This window comes from Mus musculus, chromosome 9 (assembly GCF_000001635.26).
Source record: "Mus musculus strain C57BL/6J chromosome 9, GRCm38.p6 C57BL/6J".
Classification (NCBI taxonomy): domain Eukaryota; kingdom Metazoa; phylum Chordata; class Mammalia; order Rodentia; family Muridae; genus Mus; species Mus musculus.
The window spans coordinates 84,056,977-84,079,865 of record NC_000075.6 but is presented as its reverse complement, the minus strand read 5'-3'; the positions used below and the strand labels follow the sequence as shown (position 1 = coordinate 84,079,865).

At 39.2% G+C, this 22,889-nt stretch overlaps 1 protein-coding gene across 5 annotated transcripts in view; it reads right to left on the bottom strand.

Annotated features, from left to right (window-relative positions):
• The window catches only part of Bckdhb (branched chain ketoacid dehydrogenase E1, beta polypeptide), a 199,130-nt gene that overhangs the window by 44,375 nt on the left and 131,866 nt on the right, over positions 1 to 22,889 (bottom strand). For all 5 annotated transcript variants that reach the window (XM_006510786.1, XM_006510788.1, NM_001305935.1 and 2 more), the window contains one exon: positions 10,675 to 10,761. In XM_006510786.1, the coding sequence (XP_006510849.1) occupies positions 10,675 to 10,761 (87 nt within the window). The remainder of the gene's footprint in view (positions 1 to 10,674; positions 10,762 to 22,889) is intronic.

Below are 22,889 nucleotides of genomic sequence, written 5' to 3'. Positions count from 1 at the left end.
GCAAGAAGGCAGGAAGGGAGAAAGGAAAAGCAAGAGGAAATATGGGGTTCTCTGAACAGCCAAAGAGATGGCCGTATGGCATCTTTCTACGCAGAATGCAGCCAACACCTGTGTTGCGGTGGCTCCTGAGACTCATTTTAAACACTGGTCAACCCAGGTCCTATTTTATTGAACGATTCATGTCTTACTGAAACAAATACTGCATTTAATTTATTAAGTTATTAGCTTCCCACAAAATTAAATATTCCATCATATTCGAGATTCCATAATATTTTATCAACATATGTGCAGTACTTATTTTAATGTACTTGATCTGCTTTTGGATTTACTGCATGAAAGGTGGTTTTAATAAAAAATATATAGGATTATATGATATTAGAATATTAGTCACAAAATACATTCAAGATGGTCTGCTATATATACTTAAGTTAGGAACCTATGCCCAGAAAGTACATGTGTTAAAAAAAAAAAACATGGAGTATACATTTGGAGGTCAAGCACTGAGGCAGGAGATTGTTAGAGATGAGATGAGATGAGATGAAAGACAAAGCTGCACTTCAGTTTCTCTGACTGCAGCCTAGAGGTATTCACGTCAAAAGTACAGAGTATGAGAACAAAGGGGGAAAAAATGATTTAAGGACCATAGGAAAGTTGAAGCCAGCTCAGGAAAGACCAAGGCGCTACGGGCCCGTTTCAAAGTACGTATTTTGTACTATCAAAACCATCAGCTGGGGATCTAAAATTGATCCAGGAAAGAAATGCAGGGCTGAGAGCAATCTAATCCTATCAAAACACACGAGTAGCCATGGCGTGTTACAAAGAGTGGCCTAATCACAGCTATGGGAGCTTCAGATGTAGGTTTGAATGTGTGAATCACACAGAGCGATCTTTAAACATAAAGATACTGCAGACTTCAAAAATCGTTCTAGTTATGTTTTAAAATTTAAATTTATTATCATGTGTGGTGTCGAGGAAGGGACACGTGGGTTACACCTCCCGTGTAGAGGTGAGAGACAAGCTCTGTGACGTCAGTTCTCTATGATGTCAGTTCTCTATGACGTCAGTTCTCTATGATGTCAGTTCTCTATGATGTCAGTTCTCTATGATGTCAGTTCTCTATGATGTCAGTTCTCTATGATGTCAGTTCTCTCATCCTCTAGGCAGATTTTCAGGTCACAGTCAGGTCACCAGGTTTGCGTGGCAAGTGCCTCTGCCTACTGAGCCATGTCATTACAACTTTTAGCTAGTAATTTTGATGAAAATAAATAATTATCTTGTGCCATCTGGTACACAAAACTACTTTAAATAGCTAATATTGGTACCTGATTCCCCCAAAGGACTTAAGTTGTAAAGACTCTCCAAAAAAAGTCAAGTCTTCCTATTTTGAAAAAGAATAATAAAAACATTCAACATTTCTCAATCAAATGCAATTTTTCGGACATCTCTGCAAATTGAAATATCATTTGGAATATTTGCATTAATACTGAAAATCACAACAATAATAAACCATTTGGTTTCTGTGTATAGTATTTATTTTCAACTGCTGTTTGGTTTTTTGTTTGTTTGGGCTTTTTGCAACAAGCACTGATTTAACTGTTTACAGTTTAGCAGGGAATTCATTAGCAGTAATTAATCTCTAACCATAACCATATTTCTTATAACCATGAACTCACTCATGAAAGGAGATGATAGGCCTTGCAAACATTCATGGACTAATCTGAGCTATAAGTTGAATTATGCTAAAAAAAAAAAACAAACTAAAACGATCTTCCAAAATTACAAATACTGCTGCCTACTTAAGAGGCATGACAAACTGAGAAAATTAGCTGTTTCTTCAGAAAGCACAGTCAACCTAAACAAAAAGAATGCATGTCAGGATGACAACCCATGCCTAGCATATCTTGGAGAATTTACCATGCTGCTTCATTTAACCTAACAAGTTGTGCAAGGTGGTCACCAGAATTGGCCAGGACACATCAACACATCTTCTGATGTCTATCGTTTATAACATTTGACATGAATGTACTGTAGTTGGAAATGTTTTTATTTTGTTTTATGTGTATGAGTGTTTTGTCTACACACACATATTGGCACCACATTCATGCCTGGTGCTGACAGAGGTCAGAAGAGGGCATCCTGGAGTTAGACTTTTGGATGGTTATGAGGTATCATGCGAGTGCTTGGAACCCAAGCCTCCTGTGAGAGCAACAAGTAATCTTTAGTGCAAAGCCAACTCTTTAGTTTATGTGAAAATATTTTAAGTGATACCTTTATTTAATACATAATATATATGTAATATGTACATATATATACATTTAATACATGATATATATGTACATATTACATACACTATAATTATATTATAATGCTTATATAATATATATTAATAGAAAAATGTAAGATATTATTCCATATCAAATAAGGCAGTAAAATCATGCCTGTGACTGCTGAGTGCCGATTTGGTTTGGTTTAGAATCACCTAAGCGGTCATGAGACATACCCAGACATGTCTGGGAGAGCGTATACAGGTTCACGGTGGCTGGAAGGTCGATGGTGAGCAGCACTGTCTACTTGACAGGGGTTTGGGCGCAGTAAATGAGAGAAACAACAGAGGGGCAGCTTCTCCCCGTTCAGTGTTCTGCCTGCACCACCTGGGCCTTCTCTCCCTCATTCCTTCCTGCCGCCATGATGTCCTGCCCAACCACCTGGGACCAAGCAAACGATAAACCAAATGCTCTAAACCAGTGCTACTCAACTTAACTTGTGGGTTCCACCCCCTTGTGGTCACATATCAGACATTTACATTATGATTCATAACAGTAGCAACATTAAAGTTAGGAAGTTGCAACAAAATGATTTTATGGTTGGGGATCTTCACGACATGAGGAACTGCACTATGGGACAGCAGCACTAGGAAGACTGAGGACCGCTGCTCTGGAACCATGGGCCAGAGTAAAGCTCTCCATTATTTCTATTCAGCGTTACTTCTATTCATTGCTTTGTTCATAACAGCAAAGAACCTAACCCACACAGAAACATTTTCAATCATTTGTCATTTTCTTCAAGGATACAACTCGATTTTTAAGGATTATAACACTAAGTGGGTATTAAAGAAACTATTTAAAGAGACTAAATGACAAAAGCCATCATATGTAATGAAATAAAGAAGTGGCTTCCTTCAGATAACTGATTTTACTAGGCTCTGAAACTTGACTGGTCAACATGTGAATGCAAACCTCTTTCATAGACTCAATAAAAAAGAAAAGTACCCCTAGTTTATTTTAAAACAAAAAGCAAAAAAACCTCTGTCACCAGGTCACAGTGCAGAACGGTGAAGCATGCAACACAGAATGGCACTGTCCACTTTCTGGTTTACAAACACAAACCACGATGAATTTCAGTTCAGTGGAGTGGTGATGTAAAAATAAGCAGTTCACCTATCAGTCCTTCTAACAGCAAGAACAGTACCCACCTTCAGATAAATCAAGAGTGCTCCTGGGACACAAACAACTCATTTAAATCACTGACTGAGTTTTTGCTTAATGACCTACATGGCTCTGGGACCTGGCTTCCAGAAGGGAGCAAAGGGGCCCTCTCATGAACACAGGAAGCCCTAAAGCTACAGGGAATAAAAGGAGTATGCCCCAATATAATAAAGGGTCCCCTAGGATAGAACTACAGCCGACACCACACTAAACAAGAGAAACATAGGAAGTTATTTGTCTTTCCTTAGAAGATGCCTACCTTGGTGGCTGTTATTTTTCCACATTTTTCTTTTAGGCTTGGCAGTCTCTGAGCTCATTTTGAATTTACTGGGGCAATACAAGAGGAGGACAGATATGAGAGATATTAAAAGTTTGACTCCATGAGCTGGCAGAGGAAGGGGAGAAGGCAGAGGAGTTAGGGAGGCTGCCGGGGAGCATTCAAACCAAGACAACGGCATTCTCTGCTAAGCAATTAGCCTCATGGTAATGACTAAGCCCATTTCCAACCACAGTAAACACCCCCATCCACGCAGAATGCGCTAAGTCTTCCAGAGGATGCCTAAAGTCACAAACAGCACCTAGTCATTATATGTACGCTATCTTCCCTCTATGTGAATAACTTCGACAAAGCTTGACTCGAAGACTGCTTGCAATGAGATTTACAATACGTTTTAATCATAAGGTGAAATAACTACGGCCATATCCTGTAATAAAATCTCCAGCATGACTACTACTAAGCTTTGAGGACATTATTATATTATTTATACTATATTATATTATTATATTTTTAAAAAACAATTACATAAATGTAAGCAGAATGGTAGAAACAAGGGGAAGCGATGTGCTGCATCTCTCTCCTCATTGAAACAGTAATCTGTATTTGTGTTTTCAAGACTTTACTCATAATAGTGACCACTTTTCCCAATGATATCCTTAACTCAGTGAAGCCACACCTCTCTTAATAAGCCTAGTGTGCATCTTCTTTTGATTCCCAGACTCTCCAGCAACGACTTCAGTCCTTGCCTCACACCTTCCTCATGAATCAAGACTTTCTTTCAGATTCATTCTCCTATTCTCTAAAAGCAACATTGCCTGCCAACCCTACCTCTTAGTTGTTAAAGACCTTCAAATCTCTCAATTAGATTATGGAGAGAGTGTTTTAATAGATCTCTCAGCCTACCCATTCTAACTGGAACATCCATCTGTTAGTCCTCTGCTTAAAATCCTTTAATTACATGGCACTGCTTGATATGATAACAGCAAGGATCACTTACTTACAACTATTTGTCAAGAGTCCTATAAAGTCTATTTTATGCATATTTATTGGAAACTTGGAATTTATACTGATGGAAGCCAGTTCAGCTATTGGGTTTCTTCCACACGAAGGTAAGTTCTGGAAGATTGTATTCCAGGCTGTTGGGTTCTGATCCCTACTTGTCAAACTTGACCTCAAACTACAGCCTTTCCTACGGCACTCTAGCCATATCAAAACCATGCTCATCCCTAGAATTATACCCCTTTCTACTCAGACTGAATTCACTTTCATTTCTAGGATCATGTTCACCCTCCGGCTATATGACTGTCTTAGTCAGAGTTTCTATTCCTGCACAAACATCATGACCAAGAAGCAAGTTGGGGAGGAAAGGGTTTATTCGGCTTACACTTCCACATTGCTGTTCATCACCAAGGAAGTCAGGACTGGAACTCAAGCAGGTCAGGAAGCAGGAGCTGATGCAGAGGCCATGGAGGGATGTTCTTTACTGGCTTGCCTCACCTGGCTTGCTCAGCCTGCTCTCTTATAGAACCCAAGGCTACCAGCCCAGAGATGGTCCCACCCACAAGGGGCCTTTCCCCCTTGATCACTAATTGAGAAAATGCCTTACAGTTGGATCTCATGGAGGCATTTCCTCAACTGAAGCTCCTTTCTCTGTGATAACTCCAGCTGTGTCAAGTTGACACAAAACTAGCCAGTACAATGACCTACCACATATCACACTTATCAAAGATTTTACAATCCCACAGTGCTCTGTTTGACTGTGTTGTATTATATTCCATACTAAATCACAGTTTATCATCGATTCCTTTTAATAAACTCAAAATGTTTAAAGCAAGGACTCTATGTCTCATATCAAATGCCTGTATTAAAACACTGCCTAAAGTACTGAGTAAAAAACTAACAATTACCCACTGACTAAAACAGAGTGAGGGGAGGGAAGGCAGGTGGTGGGAAGTGAGTCCAAAAGATACAGAGGAAGAACAGGGGGCTTCACCCAGATGCTCAGGAGCAGCACAAGCCGGAACCATTGGGATGCGACCACTGTCTGTGGCCACAGATGCTGCTCACCAAAAGTACTTAACAGGCTTCAGGGCAAAACTGCTCTTTACAAAGCCCAGGTCACAGACACTGTATGCTGACCAGCTCTCAAGAGGCTCTGGTTCCCACGCTTTAGCAAAAAAGGCACATTTCCCCTGACTGTTTGCTTCTGCTTCATCTGCTGCTAGCAAATGATATGTTGCTAATAAACACTTTTTAAATTAAGATAAAGTATATCTTATACAAAGTATTATATATAGAGAGAGTCTCTCTCTATATATGTATATATATATAGAGAGAGAGAGAGAGAGAAATAGGTATTACAGGTAAAAACTCAGTATCATTTAGGATCTGTCTTTTTTTCATAACATGACATGCTTAAAAACACTATTTATAAATTCGGTAGCAGCGGGTTTATAAAGAAACAAATCTCCAAATCAGCTTCTCTAACACAAAGCAGTCAGAAAAGCAGTCTTCCTTCTGTTGAACACTGTAACTTTCCTTCTGCACAGGGATTCACGCAGGCGCTATCCAAACCCTCTCCAACCATCAGAACCCGATTGATCGCCTTACGAACTCTGTGTATGTGGGTGCGACCTCTCAGTTCCTATTCTCAGCTACAGGACCGCACAGCAAGGATAGAACAATGGTATGGAAAGTTACCCTCCTCTCCAATTGGCCTCTCTAGTGCAGAGTTATTGCTTCCATGTGTTGAAAAAAGAAAGAAGACGAAGGAAAAAAAAAAAAAAAGAAAGAAAGAAAAAGAAACCTTTAAGTCAACCACAATCCCTAAAACTTTTGGCGCTCTTATTGAGTATTGAATCCAGAAGGGGGATTAAAAAAAAAACTTTTTTTTTTTAATTATCACACCATTATATCAGAGATCAGAGTCAGAGACTTATCATTATGGGACTGTGCCGGAAGCTAATAATGAAGACTGGTTTCTAAAATGTCCACAGGAATCACGTTATGTTTCTAAAGCTGTGAAATACCTAAACTGGTCGGTCTTAACATTTAAATATGTAATTACTGAGTTGGAGACCAGATCCTCAAATCTACAGCACAAATTAATTTGGGAGAAGTTAAAATGGAGGCAACTTCTTGAGCAGTGGACATAAAATCTGTGGCTGCAAAGCTGAGGAGCACAAACACCACAACATAAAACTTGTTTTCTAGAAACCATGAAATCTACCATCTTTGCTTTTTTTTTTGGTTTGTTTTTTTTCACACACCAGGGTTCAAATTTAACCCTTCAAGTCCTCAGGACTTCAGGATTCATCATGTGTCAAATGAGGGGGGAGGGCAAAAGAGTCCGCGCATCCCAAAGTAGGAACAGATGGGAACGTAAAGTTAGCTGGGGAGAGACAGCGGCGCGCTGGAGGAAGGACCAGAGCATCCCTCCCAAGGGTATCAGGCCTCAGCTTGTTCTGCCTCCCTCTTAACTTCTAAATTAAATCCAATGTTCTCAATTAAATGTTTTCCTTTCATTCTTATCAGCATTCTTTAAAACACAGAAATCTTAGAAGGCACTATTAATAAATCTGAATGATTTCTATATACTGAACATAGGGTAGTCATTTCTCTGGTGAATTTAGCATTATTTCACAGTAAGACTATTTATAACGATGTTAATAATAATATATGAGGCTTTGTGAGGAAGAAGCAACAGCTCTGAAGGAATTGGAGATATGGACTGTAAAACATCTTGTCTGATGAGAAGGGACATCTGCAGTAAATTAAAGTTAAACAAATAAATTATGACTATATTTTGTATTCATTCGTCTATATTTTATTTCTATAAGTAAAAATAATCTTTCTATAGTAATGCTAACAATGCCATATTGTCAAGTTGTCCTTCCGTCAGAGATTTAACTTTTTTAGCAAAGTTGATGCTTCTATCTAGTGATATCAATTATAAAACTTGAAAAGCTATTTGGTAGGTGATAAATTCTCTCCTTTTTAAAATTTTGACTATGGATAATAGGTTGAAATATAAATAAAACAGTTTTAGGTTTTCAAGAGTTTTCAGATTTTTTTTTTAATTTAAAAACAGTAGTCTTACTATTTATTGATTATTTTCCTAAGCATTTTTTAAAAAATTAACCATGGATTTCTATAAACCTGCTACGAATGCTCTACATAATAACATGTGGGGTGCAACATTTTTATTTGAAATTTCAAAGAAAACTTAAGATTCTTCGATACAATGAGAAGCAGATATTTTAGCAAGGAGTGATCAAATTCAGGGTCCACCCTCATTTACAGTTTCAAGCTTCTTTCTCCCAAAGAGAATGAAAAGTTTTCCCTCGGACACTTCCTTTCTCTGCAGCTCGGAAGGCTGACTTTCAATACCATAACCTGGTTTCATCTTTGCTAACCTTACAAGGTCCAAACATCAAAAAGAAATGTAGAAGTATGAATCACTCCAAGTGGTGAAAGCAGCTGAAACTCACTTCAGTGACACCAATTCAAGCAGCCCGTGGCACCAGTAACCTGATCCAGGTTTCACTGACAGGAGGCTGTGAGTGCCCACCTCCTGTAGCTGCACCCGTGAAAAACAACTGCTAAAACCACATCAGCTTGTTCTTAAACATATTACTAAAAAGGACAAAGCCCATATCTGTAACTTCCTTCATCAATCAGTAAAAGCAGTAAGAGGCAAATATACTCTCTGGTAAGACCTATTTAAATTCATTTTCTGCATTCTGTGTCTAGACAAATAAAACGAATTAAGATGAAACAAAGTTCTAATTAGATGCAAATCCCCTACAAATTTTACAGCATTACCTAATTCACCTTGTAGTTCACTCATTGAATGATTTCTTTATAGAAACACGCAATTTTATAATGAATTCAAAATTTCTATGTTCCTCTTGGGGCTGCTGGACTCTCAGAAATGATTGTGTATGTACTCTTTGAGCACTGACTCAAAATTCCTGGACTAGTTCAAGATCTCTCTCGTCTTTATAAATCTATCAGTCACAGCAGTTTAGTAGCAAATATGCGTCTGGTAAAAAGAGGCTATGTTTCAGGTGCTTGCGAACACCTAAGGAGCCACAGTCAAGCTCTGAGTGTCAAGGTGTGGCACAAGCTGCCTTGCCTTGGTGCATCCGAGTTATGGTATAAGTATGATTACACAGTGGGCAATCTCTCTGTCAACTCTTACCACCATAAATCATCTCACAGCTTCAGGACCTAACTGTGACACACTCTTGTGATTTCTGGCGCTGGCAAGCTGCAATGGCAGTGTTTAAACTCTTAACCCAGTGTTTCTGAAATGAGGATTTGCTAATGTATTCCTGTGGCTGCAGAGTCATTTTTCCATAAACATGAGTCCACATACTATTCAAACTCAAGAGACACCAGATTAGATCATCTTTCGGAGCTCATTCCAGTCTGAAAACTGCATTATACTCTACAGCAGTGTACCAACAGAGACCACATTTTAAAAGCAAGCTCGGAGGAAGAAATGTTTACAAAAAGACACAATCCCAAGCTCAACAACCTTCTCCTAGTGGTCCTTGTATAATTATATGCAAATTATATTTGGTATAGGCAATGGGCTTATTACCCAAGCAGTGGCCTAAACAGGCAGGGCTGTCAAGGCTCCTGTCAGCGGCAATCTTTCCCCTCCTGTAGGCGTCATTACAATCCCGAGTTATCAGGAGTCAGAAAATCCAGTTTCTTTTGCCAGTTCTGCCTCTGGCTTGAAATAACATTTTAGGATTACAGTGATTATTCCTGCAGCCTCGTTTTAAAAAGAGTTGGTACATTATGCTACTCAATAATTAGCGTGTCCCACAATGCAAGCCAAGTATTCAAGACACATAAATGATAGTAAGAAAAAAGAATGCAAAACACTGACAAAATTTAAATATTCACGTTTCTCAACTATGTCAGTACCTGTAGATGACAGAACGGCTTAATTTTCATTGAATATAATTATTATTTAGAATGGTTTTTAAATATTTTGTTTAAATCTGCTTCCATAGTATTATTTTAAAACTATGTAACTTTACTAACTAGCATATAAACTATTTTATTAAAAAAATTCATTTGCTGGTTAAAAGTTTAAAATTTAATTTGCAGCAATATTCCTTCACTGTAACTTTTATGAAACTATTAAGCCCATACTTATGCCTTCTCTACAAAAATGCATCTTAATAATTAAAGAACCATAATACAGAAAAGAGAAGAAACACATTTATAAACTGTATTGGTATTCTGATAGTTTATATTCTGATGACTTACTTTTTAACTTTAAAATATTAGGAAAAATATAATGCCTTCACATTGTACATATGTATAATACACGCATGAATAAACAGCTTTATAAAATCTTCACCTAAGAAAGAAGTATGTGGGGCCTCTCCATTTTTATACAGTATCCTAACTGAACATTTTAAAAATGAAAGTGTTTAATTCACTTCTCAAGTACTTCCAATAGCATCCCACCCTCTTATAGCTAATTAAACTGATATTTTTAAAAATTAGATACTTGACAAATTTAAAGGTGAGTACTATACATGTCTAAGATGAATTTCATAATGAACCTATTTCATAACAACATTAGGTTTTACTGCAGGGGGATGCTTAGGTTGCTATGTAACAGAATTTCCTTTTCCTTTTAACGCAGCGAACACAACTTATTTTATTAAATTCATCTCCAGTTTTCCTTCTTCCATAAAGGATTTTTCCATATTGATTCATTTGAATTTTCTTCTTTCAAACATTAACTGAAGGCTAGAACAGTCTCAGGGGGGGATGTTCATTTCCCAACAGATCAGACTTTGGTATTCTGCGATAAGCAATCGCTCCTCTGGAACAGACATGCACGACCTCACAGATGTAAAACTCGGCGCTGCATTACTCTACCTGGACCGTGGAGCTGATCTCAGAGGCAAAGCCGCCTGTTAAGGGAGCCTCGTGGCTGATCAACAGTCGCCCGGTTTTGATCACAGACTGAAAGAGAAGAGGGGAACCTGATGTTGAAAAGAATACATATTTTACGCATATGATAGCATTTTAATTCACTAATAAAAACAAACTGCTTAAATTCCATAAATAAAAATCAGAAAACTGATTTTATGTTTAGTAAGTTATAACAAATGTCTTTCAATTGGGTACATTTTTGTACTGTCAAGAAACTTCCACATAGCTTATAATCTTAGCATGAAAGAAAAATGAGATTTATAACTCCATATAGTATATAATTTAAAACGCATGCCTATTTTACAGGACATTTTTTGTTATAAGTGAATTACTGTTTCGTCTGTCCGTATCTTGGTCTGATTTTTCCATCTTTTTACTTTTAAGATCCAAATGCTTTTGGATGGGGGTACATGACATGAGAGTATATACAACAGCCTTGAGAAATCTGACTGGTCGTGGGATAAGAAAACATAGAAACAGTACAAAAACATCACAGTGAAGGAAAAGCCAGTACGTCCTTGAGAGACTTGCCAGCAACAAGTCACTCTGAAAATGACGGGTTACAACCGTTTTCACTAATGTGTACTAAGATGAAAAGTGTCACAGTGACATATAGTGGCTGAAACAGTTGCTCACGACGGGCATGATAGGCTGTTTACAGAAACAAATCAAAAGTCATGGCTATGATATCACAGCAGGATGCCAGCAGATACCAAAATCAACAAGTTATTGCTTGAAATACATTAAACCGTATTAGTGGAGAAGAGGTAAATTCTTTTCGAAACTGCTATCGAGGTTAGCACCCCTCTTTTAAAACTGTACTGCTTTATCGATTTAAAATGAAATCTTCAAGCAAGAGAAGATGCATGTCTAACAGGGAAGACTTTACTCAGTCTGGGCAATTCTAGCCTAGAAGCCAGAATCGATGACAGCAGCTTCAGCCAGCAGATGCTAAGGCCCAAGGTATGGGCAGGACTCACAACAAAAATCAGTCACCGTGTTTACTAAGTAGTGACTGGAGAACATGAGAGGGCAGAAATGCTGTAAGGATCCCAACTGCTTCCACAGATCTGACAACCTGGGGAACAGGCATTTTAGCTTTCTATGGCTGAAGTCACTTGACACTTTAAAAAAAAATCACAATTAAACATCAATGTACCCCGGTAGAAAGGATGGAATACAAACATTCTATAATCAAGAAATATATATAATATATGTTTTCAAAATATCCTGTAATAAGTTTTCCTGCCTCGGTTAATTAGCCTAAACAATCCATTTTTTGCTGGTCAGATCTCTCGAGCTCCGTCTATATGATGTAACCAACGAAGCAGCTAACACCCACCCAAGCTAGATGGTGTTAGTTCATGAATAACAGGTGGAAATGAGAGACTGCTCTCAACAAGTTGCTCTTCTTCTAAAACTCCATATGATGTACTAGTCCTTCATAACCCAGGTTAGGGCTGATCCAAGACCAAATGACAAGGTTTAAAATGAACCTCAAAATCCAATAAGCATTCGGGGCAAACAGTCTATGCTTCCAGCAAGCTACAGAGCGGAAACTCTAGGGAAAAACTGTATTCCAACTCTGACAGCTCAAGCAGCACGATAGCCAAGTATACAGCATCAAGACCTTCTGAGCACGCTTCAGGCAGAAATGGCTACAGAAATGCACCGCCACACCACAGAACACGGTGGAGCCACAGAACAGAATGGCAATCCGGAAAGATTCCCAAAGCAAGTCAATTCTAAACATAAGCAATTTGAACAACAATAGCTCATTTTGTGCAAAGTGCTGAGGCATAAAGACCCTTTTAAACATGTATGTTATTAGAAACATTCCTCCTACATGGTCAGAACTGGTTTCTCCTGGGAAAGTGTAGCTAAAGAGGACCTGGAAGGGATTCTAAACCTTCTCTTACATCATGAAGGCTACAAAAAGTATTCCTGGTAAATCTAAATCACCAAATATGCTTATGAATTGATTCTAAATTGAAAATACAGTATGGTCATAATCTCCTCAAGAAACTAAATTGTATTTAATACTATCTTACAACTCCCTTCAAAAAACAGGAATCTTTGGTTCCTAGACTGCAAAGGCAAAAAATCACGTTAAAACCACTTCAAACCAGCCTCCACCTGTCACCCTCTTGGAGGTCTGCAGAATCATAGGAAGTGCCTGGCTGAGACTTTGAGACAACAGGCCCCAGACAGAATGACAAATCCACTCTTGACATGAAGAGAGTCAAGGCCAATCTCTCTGTCTGCGCCTAACAGTAAAACCTGCTGTCACCCTCAGATACAGCACACTGCTGTCACAACTGAAGACACAATTCCAGAAACTTCTGAAACCCTAAGAACTAGAGGGCGGAGCAGATGAAACAAAACCTAACCTCACTTTGGATGTATGGAGAAGGCCACCGCATTCACACAAGTAAAGGAGAGCATGGGAGAAAGAGGCACACAGAAGCAATTATTAGAATCACAAGTGTCTTAGACACTGCCATGGCCTCTGCTCTGAGCCAAGGATTTTGTGCCCACTACTTCATTTAATTTGGAAAGTGTTCAAGTTTCATTTTTGAAACTTTACAAATATCTCTGATCCCTGGAAAGCATTTACGTGAATAAAATAAAGAAGAAACACTGCTATTTTCAGCCATTCTAAGAATGAACATATACTGTGATTGTCTAAATATAGTTCAATAATTTCATGAGGCAGAACAGAAACTCAGTGTGGCATATGCCTTTCATCATTCATATTCACATTTTTAATTTGCTAAGACTCCTAAAAATCTTTTTTTTTCTATTCCATTTTATTATTTTCACATTATTAATATTGAGGTCACTCCAAATTTATAAAACAGAATCCTATCATTTGTGGCTCAATAGTTAATTAAAATCAATTAAGTTTCCAATGATCATACACCTAGGCAAAACTTAAAACATACAACTGCCTGGAAATTTCTTTACAAAGAACTTTACAAAGTGCTTTCTTGAACTCTCTTAAAGTTTAATACGGTGTTTTTAAAGGTGGTTGCCATTAGCTTTTTAAGTAACAAAATGACAGAGATAAATGCTAATACTTCTCTTCTAAAGAAAGGAAAGCTTAAAGTTTTAAATTGTCAAGTTCTCATCTGAAATATGTACTTCTCCATTTGAAAAACATGAAGTCTTTCTTTAAACAAAGTTTCAATATAAAAGCTAAACCAACCAAAGTCAGGAAGGACCACAGAGGCAGGATTCTCCAGTTCTTGCTTCTTCGACTTTTTACTACTACAGTCAGCTCCTGGATTAAGGTCTGTTGCACATGGGGCACCAGCAAGGGCTAAGCCAATTAAAGATTAGGACTGTGAAAAACATCTCAATTTTTCTCCATATTCCAAAGCCAGGAGAGTCTCTTCCCTACCTTTCAACCTTAAAGGCTACCTCCCAAGAGCTATTTGCCATTTAAAGACCGTCTATCAGACACCAGCAGCGCCCTGACACAGGAAGGGCAAGCAAAATGGAGACGTGGAGGACCACAGGCAAACACGATGCCCTGTTTTAATGGAACCCAGATTTGGGATCCGTGACTTTCCCCCACAGCTGTGCTCAGCCAGAGCATCTTTAGCAATGATGAGAGAACTAAGCTTATCTAGACAAGATAGCTAGTACAAAGTTCTGAGTATGGGTGATGCTCCAGCCAGCCAGACCAAACACTATGAAAACATGTTTAAAGGTATTTCACAGGTCACCTTTGCACAATTCTACAAACGCATCTCACATTACAAAATCCATTTTAGGGTAACATAAAAATACACCTCAGTCTATCCTGCAATGGTTTGAAGTAAAACTTGAAATTAATGGAATTTTAACATAGCTTTTATCTGTTAATTTAAAGCAGTTTTTAGCTGTTAAAGTAAAACATAAAATTCATACCTATATATGGGTCCCCTGTGATGCCTCATACATGCGGGCTAATGTCACTTTAGCAACAAGATGCCAGTCTCCACAGAGCTAAGTTGTACTCTGCAGAAATGGTCACGCAGAGGTTGGCTGTCCAAATGCTAGACATATGTTTTAGTGAATGTAGCCTTTAAGGATTTTAACACAATCCAACCAGGAAAACTATTAAGCTGTCATTCCAGGAGAAAATGATACAGGCAGGCGGACCATTAAGCTTGCATATGCTTGAAAGTACAACACCAGCATTCAGAATGCTGTATAAGTAAGTGTGTGTGTGTGTGTGTGTGTGTGTGTGTGTGTGTGTGTGTATTTCTTACTCAAAATCTACAGCAAAAACTTCTCCCTACAGACAATTTAATCTTACCAGCACCAGGTTAAGCAACACATTCAAGTGCTGGCAAGACATGATAAGAATATAATATTCTACATAGGCAATTTAGCAATTTCCACCAGAATATAAAGATAAAGATGGGTAATGAAACATCAAAGCCTGCCTTTACCAGTAATCACAATGACTGACAGAGTCACAACACGTTTCACTTATGGAACACATACCACTCAGTAATTGCAGGCTAGAATTGGTCAAGGAAGGACACAGTATCGATGAACTTGAAACATCAATGGGAATGAATTAGGTAGGTATTTTTCAAACATTTTTATGTGTAGTAGGCAAACACATCTCTCATGCTAACTAGAAAAACAAAAGTAAACAAAGCAAAACAAAACAAAAAAACACAATTAGTCACAGTCTGACAAATGTACCACTGGATGCCTGGAAACCAGTATTTATCAGCATGCCTGCCGCAAATGACTGTACCACTGGCCAGTGTTCCACTGGAGAAATACCAACACTAAAAAGAGCCGTCGAGTGCTCCTGAGAGAGTTCTGAAAAGTCCATTTTGGCAAAGAGAGTGCTGGCAGGGTTACAAATATTTAATATTGTAGGAAAGTAGTGTAAACTGAGAAAAACTGAATCCCTGCGGCTTTGTCACCCATGTGGGAAAGGAGGTAAAAGAACAAGCAGAAAGCAATGACAGACAACTGAACTTCCCAGAAGGGGAAGCCACCATGGCACCCAGCTTCCATGCACTGCTATGAAACTTCCAGATCTCCTCCATGGTTCACACTTTCCTCCATTATTTGGAAAACCATTGTGGAAATCCTGACAAAATTACGAGTGTCCATGATTCTAGAAGCGACTTCACAATACTTTGGATAAGCCTTCTGGTGCCGACCAGCCTTTACATCTGCAGTTTGCTTTTATACTGTCCTCCAAGGCCAAAGCTTGTGAGCTACTGGCTAGGTTAAGAACAAGGCTCCAGCTGTATATGTTGCAGAGGATTATCTTATCTGGCATCAGTGGGAGGGGAGCCCTTTGGTCCTGTGAAGGCCTGATGCCCCAGCTTAGGGGAATGCTAGGATGGTAAGGTAGAAGGGGGGGGGGGGGTAGCACCCACATAGAAGTGGGGGGGGTAGGGAACGGGGATAACACTTGAAATGTAAAATTAATTAATTAATTAATTAATTAATGCCATGAGCCATCATCCTTTTCCTAAACTACCAGACATTCTACCCCCTTCAAAGACCCATCTCTACAACCACTCCTTGCTGGTCCCCACAACAAGCTAGATTTCCTCTTGCTTTAAAGGCCATGGTACTATTTTCTCAGGTTCTTACCAGATTCTAGTAGACTTTGAGGAAGCTGACAATACCAGGACCTTTTATAAAACCTAAAGCCAGGGTATCAGTGCAAGTTTCAATGAACATGATCCAGGTGGCACACAATGCTACATCACCCTTCAACGTTAAGGTCTGTTTCTCACCATGCCACCAACTACATACTAAGTGCCAATCAAGAAAGCTTGGGACAGTAATATAAGCCAGAAAATCATTTTCTTCACCACTTTAAGTATCTATGTAACTTCTCAATAAACTTTTAATGTTGTATAAATTCCAAAGGTCACTAGTTCATATCAGAAATAACATCTTGAGCCATTGGCTAGGATTGGGGTGAAAAAAGAGAGTTAAGTCAGGTCCCAAAGAGTTATAACTTTAATTGCCACAGTTTAATAGGAGAAAACATACCCTCCAAACAAAGAATTTAAAAACTGTCTTAAGAAATAGGAGATAAAAGAGAAAGAAAGACTATGCTGCTGTTAAAATGAAGTCCAGAAATTTATCAGGAACTTTAAATTTTGACACTACTTACTCCTTTTCTAAAGTAACTGGGGGGGGGGGGGACCTGTATTTTTCTCTTCTTAAAACAACATTTGGCAAACTGTTCTCAAGTGTTGACAAGCAGGAAAAATACTACATCTGGCCATCATTGAGAGTGATAACTGGTAGAGACTGACGTCATCCATCCTGTTCCCTGGTTAACATGACAACTAAGAAAGTGACCCGAACTCAAACCAAGGTGTCAGCCAGTTACGTTTTACATGGCTGTTGGAAGCATGTATTAAGGGTACAATTCGCCCTGACGCCAGCTGGTTGCCTACCAAGGCAATACTTCTCCTCAGAGTGATCAAAAGTATAAACAGAGCTACACTTCTGCATCACCATGGATAAATTGGTTTCATTTCCTAAAACTTGGTCCAACTCTGTTAGAATAAACGGATTTTTAGTACATTATAAAACGAAATCTTGTGTAGTTCATAATCCATGGTCAAGGATAAAAATCTTTTGGGTCTTGCTTGGATGCAAACAGTGTTCTAGGAAAACTTCAATGTTTCAGAAAAAATTACAATCTAAGCAATATATAAGAAAGCTGGTATAGAAGTAAAAATACAAACATTCATAGTTTTATTAAAGCCAAAATCATAAGAGTAAAATGGCAAGTGGACTCAGGAAAAAAAATCCCTTTCTCAGAGAGAGTAAGAAGTACCCACAGAACTCATGTCGACTACTTGGTAAAGAAAGTTAAAAACACAGAGGTGTGAACATTTCAAGGCCAAGAATTATAACCCCAAAACTCAATGTTACGGGACTATTAGTTCCACATTATAATAGTTATCAAGATGATTGAGTGTATTAGCAAGAGGTGATGATAGTTATAAAGATGATTCATATTTTTAATCAAATTATAAGTTTAATTTTTTTCAAGAAATTTTACTTCCTGCAGTGCTAATACTTTCCTGATTGATTTTGAATTCTTTAATCATAATGTTTTTATGGGCATGAACTAGGAGAAATGTTTGAAGAAAAATGACCGTCCTTCTTCCTCACACTCCAAAAGAAGTTAGAAGAAAGAGGGAAACCATGCCTATTACTGAACACCTAGCCAACTAGCTAGGGCTAGTGAAACCGTGGCTCTTGGAGAAGAACCTAGAACAGCCCCTTTACTAACCAATATAATCCCTAACTACACTCTAAATATTTGTCCTTCTACCCACAGATAACTGTAGCTCTCATCAAGAAAATTTCTCTTTGCAACAGATGGAGACCATTACAAAAACCCACAACCAATCAAAATGCTGACATGTGGATCCCAGTCCCAACTGATATATCCAAACCAAACTCCTGCACCCAAGGCCCAGGGAACACTCGGGAAGAGGGGCATAGGCTGGAAGATTCTAAGAGCCAGAGGGAGCTTTCTGTGAGACTGTGTCTCCTGGGAATGTCAGAAGCTACACCCTAAAGTCTCGCTAACACAGCTGCCTAAAGGTGACTAGAACCAGGATGCAACCATAGATGAGCTAACATGGAAAGGAGGAAGCTCAGGAGGCCGTAACCCTAGGAAAATAACTGTTGGTAATTAGGGGATACTGTAGAGAAATAGTCTTCCCCAGGGAAAAATGCCAGGTTGTTATCCAATATTAAATGGTCAGCACTGAAAACACACAGGCACACATGAGCTGAACAGGTTGTATTTCTATATTTAGAAATACAAACACGCACACATGCACACATACACACAAACACACGCCATGCACGCATGCCAACCACACCACACCTATACAGAACAACAATTAAAGAAAAACAGCCACAAATTTGAAAGCAAGCAAGAGGGCATATGTACACAGGAAGGTTTGGAGGGAAGCGAGGGGCAAGTGATACAATTATAAGCAGATGTCATACAATTGTAAGAAGATGAGATACATTTTCACAAGTGTTGTGTAACAGTTTCCTCTGAAACTGAATCATTGTATTCGGCAACCTTGAGAAAGAGGCTAAACTGCTGACAGGAGCCTGATATAGCTGTCTCCTGCGAGCCTCTGCCAGTGCCTGGCAAATACAGAAGTGAATGCTCACAGTCATCCGTTGGACAGAGCACAAGGTCCCCAATGAAGGAGCCAGAGAAATACCCAGGTAGCTGAAGGGGACTGAAGTCCCATAGAAGGAACATCAATATGAACTAACCAGTATCCCCAGAACTCTTTGGAACTATACCACCAATCAAAGAAAACACATGGTGGAACTTGTGGCTCTAGGTGCATATGCAGCAGATGATGGCCTAGTCAGTCATCAATGGGAGGAGAGGCCCTGCGTCCTGTGAAGGCTCGATGCCCCAGTATAGGGGAATGCCAGGACCAGGAATGGGAGTGGGTGGGTTGGGGAGCAGGGGAAGTGGGGGAAGGGGGAAGGGGAAGGGGACAGGGGATTTTCGAAGGGGAAACTAGGAAAGGGGATAACATTTGAAATGTAAATAAAGAAAATATCTAAAAGAAAGAAGGAAGGAAGGAAAGGAAAGGAAAGGAAAGGAAAGGAAAGGAAAGGAAAGGAAAGGAAAGGAAAGGAAAGGAAAGGAAAGGAAAGGAAAGGAAAGGAAAGGAAAGGAAAAAAAGGTAAACAACTCAAAATAAGCTTCAGGAAGTCCCTGAAATTGAAAGATTCTCGGGACCATCCCTGCCAGAGTAAGAAATAAAAGCTGAAAGACCCTCTCAGAAGAATATGCTGAGCTGCAAAGACTCTTGAGATCAGCCCAGCTGCCTCCAAGAAACAGAAAACAGTCAAACTGCCTGGAAGAGGTTTAGATGAAATGAAGCACCCAGAACGGACACTCCTCAGCCTGCTGAGCTGCCTGCAGGTGGGGCAGCATGCTCCAGGTTCTCAGCTTTTGGGAACTGTCACCCATGCTGAAGTGGAATTTGTGATGCAGCTGACTTTAAGTCATTACTGTTTCTGTGAGTAATTTTTCACCTATATTCCAGTAAGTGATCCTAATAAAACGTATGGGTCACCAAGCTGTACTTTGGTGGTATCCGTACTTAGGTCTGCCGTGGGTTCCCTATCTAAAGTGAGTACACATGTGTGTTGTGTCTTCCCAGGAAAAATTCTGTCACACACCTTAAGAAAGCCTAAATTCCTTTTAGAGACAAAATTCTCAAAACTACTTTATAAACTTAAGTTACATTTATAACACTAAAGTGTAAGATAAATGTAGAAACGCCATTTCCTCAGTAAGATGGTTCCCTTTAAATGTCAACTTGATACCATCTTGACTCCTGACAAGAGAGTCTTAATGAAGTCTAGATTAGGCAAGTGTTGTCCAGTGGATGGATGTCTGTTAACGATTGCCTTGCTTACATTAGCTGATGTAAAATGATTCAGACTAAAAGGTAGGTATCGTTATTCCCTGGGTTTGGGTCCTTGACTATATAAAAAAGAGAAAATAAGTTGAACACAAGTATCATCTTGGCTATGGATGTAACTTGCTGCTTCAAGTTCATGCTGATATAACTTGCCACGAGGATGATCTGTAACCTAGAATTAGGAACTAGAAGATATTTTTTCTCCCTAAGTTATTCTCCTCAAGGTATTTTATACCAACAGCAGAAATGAAGTTAGGATATATTCAGGTACAACCATAAGCCAAGGAAAGACCAAGATATCTATAAAGAAGAAAACAAAACTTCTATTCATGCCTCTCCCTTAGTTTTAGATTTTGAAGAAGTGGACTGTTTCCACCGTCTTAACTACTGTGCTTCCAGACAGTGCACAGAGCAGACAGACCCCCTAGGCTCAGGGATTGACATGAAAAGGTTGCCCAGAGCATGGGCAGGTGAGGGTCTTGGTGGTACCTGGCATTCTCCATTCCTGTCATCCCGACATCATGACACTCGCCTACCCCAGAACCTCTTACAACAGTGGTGTTGTATTGAAAGAATATATGTACACAAACTAAGAGTCATCACAACTGGGAGGAAAAATAAACAACGACTTTGGGAAGAGTCAGAATAGAAAGAGTTAGGCCAGGCTGTGGTGGCGCACGCCTTTAATCCCAGCACTCCGGAGGCAGAGGCAGGTGGATTTCTGAGTTCGAGACCAGCCTGGTCTACAGAGTGAATTCCAGGAGAGCCAGGGCTACACAGAGAAACCCTGCCTCAAAAAATGGAAAAAAAAAATAATATAAAGAGTTAAGAAGATACAGGTAAAAACTGACCCATGAGTCCCTGAGCATCAGGGACAAAAATGCCTGAGTACTGCTGAACTCTCTTGTGTATACTAACTCTTGTCAAACAACACCTCAAGGAGTAAATATCCACACTCGCCTGTCTGCTTGCCTCACCAAGAGACTATCACTGCTTAAGAAACCACCACCAAATCAGGAAGAGAGCCCCTGCTGCAAGAGAGCTCCTGCTGCAAGAGAGCCCCTGCTGCAAGAGAGCCCCTGCTGCAAGAGAGCTCCTGCTGCCCTGGCTCTGGAAAGGTTCAACACCACCTAGCCATCCTGCTGCTGGGCCCCAGGCCCCTAGCTCTAGTTCAAAAGCTCTGGCTCCATCCTTTGTGACTTTATTTAACAGAGCCACATGCAGGAGAAGATGAATAGATGCCTGCAAGCTACTTGGTTTTTGTTTTGTTTGTTTGTTTGTTTGTTTGTTTGTTTTTTAAAGAAAGTTTTTAATCCTCCTCCAGGTGCATTTTCACAAAGAAGGAAACATCTTAATATGCTGCCATGTGCTCTACTTGAAGTCAGAGTCTAATTTTTAATGGTCTTCAATGAGTCACCCTGAGAAAACAATAAAGCCCCTTCAAATTCCTCAGCATTGGAAGCATCAGCTCAGAATCCTGGCCTTTTACTCCTAGACAACTGCCTACCTGAGGTGACCAGGAGTTAGCAAAACAGTATGCTTTGACACTTCTGGACTTTCGGGTATAAACTGCTACTCATCTGTCACCCCGTCATGTTCTGTCTCACACACGAGAGGGGAGGGAGCCCACAAGGGGAGGAAACAAGTTAACATGAAGGTTGAGGGCTCAGTACATATTTTATTTAAAAGTTAATATGAAAGACAGAGCCAAAGGTTTAAATGAAAAGCTTAGAAGAATAGAGTATGTGTGTGTAGCAGTATTGCAATTCTTAAAGTAGGTATTATTCCTACACATAATGAATTAATTCACTGAATTATAAGATATAGTACAAAAGAGAATGCATGTATTTGTGTCTGTATGTGTTGTTCTACACAAGACGCTTGACACAACACATAGTGTTATATGCATATATTTTTGTGTGTAGATACCTTTACATAATTTTGCAGAGGGTGAGAATGGAGTATAAGACAAAAGAAACTAAAGATATTTGAACCCAAAGCAATGAACCATTTCAGTATTAGCGTAGAAGAGCAAGTGTTCTCAGGCTCTCAGCAGACACACAACTCCCTAGTCAAAGGGGTAAATAGCAGCTATTTTTCCTTTTTAAAAATTGTCTCACAGACATAATTCTAAAAAAATTATAACTCCAGCTGGAAAATGTATTCCCAAAACTCTATGCATTCACATTTGTAAGTAGTTAGAGAAACTAAAAAGTCATATCGGGGAACTAGAGACATCAGAGCAGAGGTTCTCAACCTGTGTGCCACAATCCCTTTTGGGGATGAACTATTTCACAGGGGTCGCCTAAGGCTATTGAAAACCACAAATGTTTACATTATGATTCCGTAGCAAGATTACAGTTATGAAAGAGCAATGAAATAAATTTATGGCTGGGGAGTCACCACAACATGAGGAACTGTATTAAAGGATCGCAGCATTAGAAAGGTTGAAAGCCACTGATGTAGAGCAAAACCATCCACCACAAATCTGAAAGCCTCATTCCTGTTACCCAACAATTATTTAATCAGAATCCTCTGCTTAAAACTATGTTGCTATTTTTAAAACTGTACTCAGACACCTACATTTATTATGAGTAAATATTATTAACAACTATAGCCTTTCTGAACATCTGTGAAGAAGCCAGATACAGTGTCTCATTTAGAACATAGGACTGAAGCCCACAG